Consider the following 6000-nt stretch of genomic DNA (forward strand, 5'->3'; position numbering starts at 1 on the left):
AATGGCTTAGTTGCTGTACTTTTAAGAACACCTGACATTCATATTTTAAGAATTATTTTTTAAATTAAATTGTGTATTATGGACCACCTCCATTAAGAAGTATGTCCAACAGTTGCCATTTAAGATCTTATGTTTGTTTAATTGCTTGTAACTTCAACCACTTAAAAATCTCAGCCTATGATCTGTGTTTTTCCTAGGGTAAAGGTGAACTTTAAAACAATTCAGCAATTCCTGAAAACAGGGCCAGGAAGGCGATGGGAAGAAAGAACCAGACAGATTTTGCCCATTTTACAAACGTGACAATATTTTCAAGTTTGCTTCAAAAAACTCTAGCACCCCCGTGTGTAGAAGCAGGGGCTATACATTCAGGCCAGGTATAGACATTCAAAAACCCCAAGCCAGAATCAATTTAAAGTTATACCATTTTGTGTAATCAGCATAGTTTAGATTGGTTGCAAGCAGACCACACGTTTGCCGAGTGGGGGGGGAGGGAAGTGGCAGGCAGCCTTTTTAAACCAGTCTATCCACCAAACTTCTATTCTGTTACAGGTACAGACCAGTTTTCAATCATTTATACTGATAAAAATGTAATGTCTGCTCCTGGCCTCAGCAGGAAGTGAGCCTCTGTGCCAGGTATGTTTTATTGTTTGCCTTTTCCCAGTCTTCCCAAATTTCGCCAAGTTAAGACTCAGACTTGGCAGAACTTAGCTGCTAAATATACTTAAAATTCTACCAACACTGGGCATGCTCTAAGCCAGAGCTGAGCAAACTATTGTTTGAAAATATACGTGTGGTGTGTTTAAGAGGCACCAAATGCAAAAAGCAAAGAAAGTCTTTCCTACATTCTTTACTCCCTCTCATTGACAGCCAAGCAGCAGCAGCACAGGAGAAGCTGGTAAGGTGCCAGTGTGTGTTATGGAAAGAGGAGGAAAACTGGCATTATCTAGGTAAGACTGCAGATTCAATTAAGGAGTTAGGATGAGAGGACTCGAACTAGGAGCCAGGAGAAGTGAACGCTGGGGAGAACTGGTATAAAAGACTGGACAAGGAGCTTAAGAGAAGGAAGCCTGAAAACGGCTGGACAAAGACTCGTTAAGATACGAAGTCTGAGGAACAGACAGAGAGGCTAGAATGGAAAGGGCAGAAATACTTCTATGCAATACTTTCCACAGGACTTTAACATAAGTAGATGACTGCAATTTTAATACTGTTCTTTTCACTTAGACTGTATGTGTGCACATATATGCACAAAACACATATGTATTTCTCCCACAACAGAAACAATGAGCAGCTAGTATTTTTGTGGGGGGTGGGTTTGTTTGTTTTTGGTGGTTGTTTTTTGGGGGGTGGAGAGGGTTAATAGCCTTATCCACTTCCTAGGGAGAACATCCAAATCAGAGCAACTGCTCTCCTACCACTCTTTCAGGAGCCAAGAGGAGCTGCCAGGTTTTTTTTGTTTTGTTTTTTTGTTTGTTTTTTTAACATAGGAGAGGAAAAGCCCAGCTCTGTTCTCTTCTAACCTGTCTTCTCCACTGCTGCAACACCCGCATTAAGGAAGGAGTAAAGGAAAACCTTGGAGCTCTCCACCATGGTGCAGGTGTCACGCCTATTGGCTGTGGGCACTGTTTATTAGCTTTTAAATTTGTAAACCAAAAAAATATTATTTAAGGAAAAAATTCAACTTGTGATTGTTATACTCTGAATCCTGACTTAATTCTTTGGTGTTTATATTAATGCAGGTACAGGAAGGTAAGAAAAAGGAGTTAAATAGCTGAAGGAAGAAGAAAAAGAATAAAAGAAAAATAAAGTATTTGACAACTGAAACAGAAATACTTTCCTACTGTTCTTTCAGTCATTGCCAATAGAATGTTATGGGACCACAAAAAAGGGGAAACTAACCCATCAGATAAATTTAGTGGAATTCACTAATAACTATGGACCAATTTACCTACAGGCAACTGCCAGATCTCATCTCTCTCTCTTGCAAATCTATGCACAATTATTTGTCACAGCCCTCCAATTTTCCCTATTCCCTCATCTACTTCTTTGTGACATTTCAGCCACTGTCATCAGCAGTTTAGATAGCTGAGTGATAAAAGAATTTTGAACCAAGACATTCAACTGGTTATTCCAAATATTACAATGTTCTTATTCTTATTATATACATATCCTTAGCATATATATTGAGTTAAGATAAATCCTGAAAGAGATACACACACGTATACGCAAAAAGTAATCCTTCAAGCCAATTCTGATTTATAAATGTGTGTAAAATTTGGAAACTGACTCAATAAAAAAGGTCAGTTGGCAAAATAAAGCTCAGCTCTGCTGTGCGGAAGATGTACTTGATGTTTGGCATATGCAATGTTGGGAGGGGGCACTAATGATGATCCTATTGATAAAAATGTAAAAGTAAGAGAACTTACCAATATCATTAGCTAGGGAAGCAGGATCAGAAGCACCAAGGGTGGCTTCAAACTCCTCCTGGAGACGATAAGCTCTTTGAAGAAGGGATTCAAGCTTATGAATGAATTCAGCACTAATGATATCCTGCAAACATAATGGAATCAGACTATAAGCAAACAGAAAATCACATATCTTTCTAGGGGTACAGGTTGTAGCTGTGTTGGTCTAAGGACATAGGCAGACAAGGTTCTTTGGGTAAATCTGATATCTTTTATTAGACCAACTCAGATAGTTGGAAAAATTCTTCTTTGCAAGTTTATGGGTATAAACATGTGCATGTGAGGTCAGAGGAAGCATCTGCAGTTGGTGCATGCCCTTCAAGTGCAGTTAGTTTTATAATTTTAAAAATATTAAGCTTCAAAGAGCTCATAGTACTCCATTAACTGTCCATTAAAACAGAAGTGAAAAGGGTAATATCAGATAAGATATGCATCTAGGATGCCTAAATTACCAGGCATACATGCCTATTAAGTAAAATAACACCTGCATTAAAAAAAAATAAATAAATCAAGGAAAAAAAAGGTAATTATTACTACTAACACTTTTTTACACTAGTGATTATGAACACCTAGGATTACTACTAACACTTTTTTACACTCGTGATTATGAACACCTAGGATAACCCAGTGTTTGCTCTGGCATTTTAGGTTAGAATTTATACAAACAAAAGTTAAACAAAGTAAAATTCAATTCTATCTTATTACAGTATTTCCAAATTAATCTTTCGTCCCAGGAACAGCTTTTACTGCATAGTTACAGTCATCAATTCTTTTTACATAGGAAAGAAGTGACCTAGGGATTTTCTGTAGGGAACTTGCTGACAGAATTATGATGGTAAGACTGATAGTAGTGGTGGTGGTAATGGTAGTAGTAGTAAACAATGAGAGAGCATTGATTGTCTTAGCAAAACAGGACTGGGGGAAAAGGGTATGGTAAGGAGGTCCTCTGAGTGCAGGTATTCCAAGCAGCAAGCCTGAATTGAGGGAGTTAGTTTCATTGTCACAGCAGAACCTGAAAATATTTAATTGTCAGAGTGATCTGGCTAAGCAGAAACTAAATAACACAGTTTAATGCTTACTTCTACACTCTCTTCTGCAATGGCATCTCCTGCTCCTAGTTTGATGGAACTACAACTTGCTTCATCTTCAGCTTGTCTGGTACGGAAAGTCAGTGCCTGCTCCCACCGACGTAGGGCCTCTTCAAAAAGCTCCATACCTTTAAAAAAAACCCCAAAAAACAACATCTGCATTCTATTAAATAAAAGTTTCTGGGTGTGTCTACATGTGCATTAGATCTGGGAGCAATTTACTCATGAGTAAATGCACCACAGCAGGCGTCTACATGTGTAAGGAAGCAGGACCAGATTTGCTACCAGTGCCAGCAAACTGCTCTTGCTTCCTGGGGCCCTACAATTGGCCCCTGCTGCCACCAGGGGGAGCTCTGGGCTTCCCCTGGGTGCTAGCCCAGGGGTTGGCAGGGAGCACCAGGCCAGGAGACAGCTCCTGACCATGGCTGGGACCTGGGCAATTGCTTGCTGCAGGAGCAGAGACAAAGTCCACAGGCCCCCACAACTAGGAGCTCCCAGCCCTGGCTCCCTGATCCAGTTAAGGGACTTGGAAAAAGCTGCAGAGGTGGGGCAGGTTCTAGGCCCCTGCCCCAATCCACTGGTGGCACAGCTAGCAGTGAGCCCCTGGATGGGTGGAGATTCCCCACTCAAGGCTCGCTACCAGATGCTCTACTGACAGATTGGGGCATGAGGCTGGGACCTGCCTCACTCCTGTAGCTCTTTCCAAGCCCCATGCCTCAACCACCTGACTGGGACAGTTCCCAGCCCCTGGCTGCACAATAATAGGATGGGGGCTGGAGAGCCTGTTTCCTGCTCAGCTCCACAAATTTTCCAATTCCCACTCCCTGATCAAGATCTCAGAGCAAGGAGGTGGGGGACTTTGGAGCTCCCTGCTGCCTCCAGTGGCAGAGCCTACCCTGGCAGCAGGCAGTTCCTGCAGGCAGGAAGCAATCTCCCACCCCCTGGTGGCTGGCTGACCGGGAGCAAATTTGCTCCTGGTCAGGCTTCTACACAACCACTACTGAGCAGTTAGCAATTACAGGTAAAATTTGCTACTTGCATTTGCAGGTAGCAAATTTACCTACCTGAAAACGCAGGTAGCAAATTTACTCATGATTAGCAAGGTTTACTACACTGTAAGGATGTGCACATGTAGATGCATATGCTTACTGCCCAGTAAACTATGCTACTTCACAGTCAAGTGTCTTGTGTAGACACACCCTCTGCATCTTTTTTCAGTTTCCAACCAACCATGGGTATAAATGGCTTAAATACATCATACTTGGAAAGCTTTTCTTTTCTCTCAAAAAATAAATAAAATTTTTTAAAAAATGTAAATTTCTAGTAGAAACCAGAAGGAAGTTCCTTACAGAGCAATGATTAAATATAGCAACAAAGCAGTTCAGTAGGAATTTCTCTCTTTTACTTACTTTGTTACAGATAAGCCCCCACTGAGTTAATTGCAACTGAAAGGTCAATTTCTTTATTTAACTAAAAAATATACATGTTTTTGCTTTACCAGGGAAAAATTTCACTTCACTCAGCAATAAAAATTCCATTTCTCATCTTAATTCCAATTATCTTCAGATAAAAATAATTCCAACATTTTAGTATTCAAGCTTTACCAAGAAGAAGTACCTTTATCATATAGTAGAAAGATTAATAATCGCAGGACACCTTCAGACCCTACCATGACAATATTGCATAGAAATCATTTTACTATGAAACAAAGTAGCTGAAAATAGTTAGCAAAAAGCAAAACTTACAGGCATCACATTTTATTATAACCTACCCATTAAGTACAAGTTTTCAGGAGTAGTAACTGGAATATTGACAAGTTTAATATCATCTTCATCTGTTTTATCCCAGGAATTGGAATTGGCACAAGCACAGCTGTGACAGGAGGTGGCACTTTGAACCTAAAAAAATTGGGTGCATTATTAAACAAAGACTTGATCTGTCTTGATGCAGTAGCATTTCCTCATGCAGCTACAAATCAGGGATACTTCCCTAATTTCAGCAACAAATTATTTTTCAAAGTATGATGGTTCTGTTCAGATCAAGAGAAATGTTTCTTTGCAAACCTAACTCCAATATTAATAACTACGTCATGGATATGATGATACTTTGTCTCACTAGCTAATTCATTTGTGTGACAAAATCAAATCAATAGTAACCCATTATCACACTGAGAAAATAATCAGTGATAAGAATTGCTGTTCAAAATTGTTTAACAAACAATTATAAACTCATATGAAAAATGTTTAAAAAAAATATACATCTCTCTAAGCCTGTCATTTACTGGACAATTTCTATCTTTTGCTGTTAAGTATGTACCGTATTTTTCGGACCATAAGACGCACCGGACCATAAGACGCACCCCTCCTGGAGCCTCAGTCTCCGCGGCAGCGAGTCCCTCCTTCGGACTCCTGCCCCATCTGTTCCGGCCGGCCATTTTTATTGCCGGC

General features: G+C 40.1%; 1 protein-coding gene across 3 annotated transcripts in view; it reads right to left on the reverse strand.

Annotated features, from left to right (window-relative positions):
- MIGA1 (mitoguardin 1) overlaps positions 1-6000 on the reverse strand; it is a 60824-nt gene that overhangs the window by 44493 nt on the left and 10331 nt on the right. For all 3 annotated transcript variants that reach the window (XM_019531237.1, XM_019531238.1, XM_019531236.1), the window contains 3 exons: positions 5325-5451; positions 3545-3681; positions 2427-2550 (listed from right to left, as the gene is read on the reverse strand). In XM_019531237.1, coding sequence (XP_019386782.1) covers positions 2427-2550; positions 3545-3681; positions 5325-5451 — 388 coding nt within the window. The remainder of the gene's footprint in view (positions 1-2426; positions 2551-3544; positions 3682-5324; positions 5452-6000) is intronic.

This window comes from Crocodylus porosus, unplaced genomic scaffold (assembly GCF_001723895.1).
Source record: "Crocodylus porosus isolate Cpor-Errol unplaced genomic scaffold, CroPor_comp1, whole genome shotgun sequence".
NCBI classification, from domain to species: Eukaryota; Metazoa; Chordata; order Crocodylia; family Crocodylidae; genus Crocodylus; species Crocodylus porosus.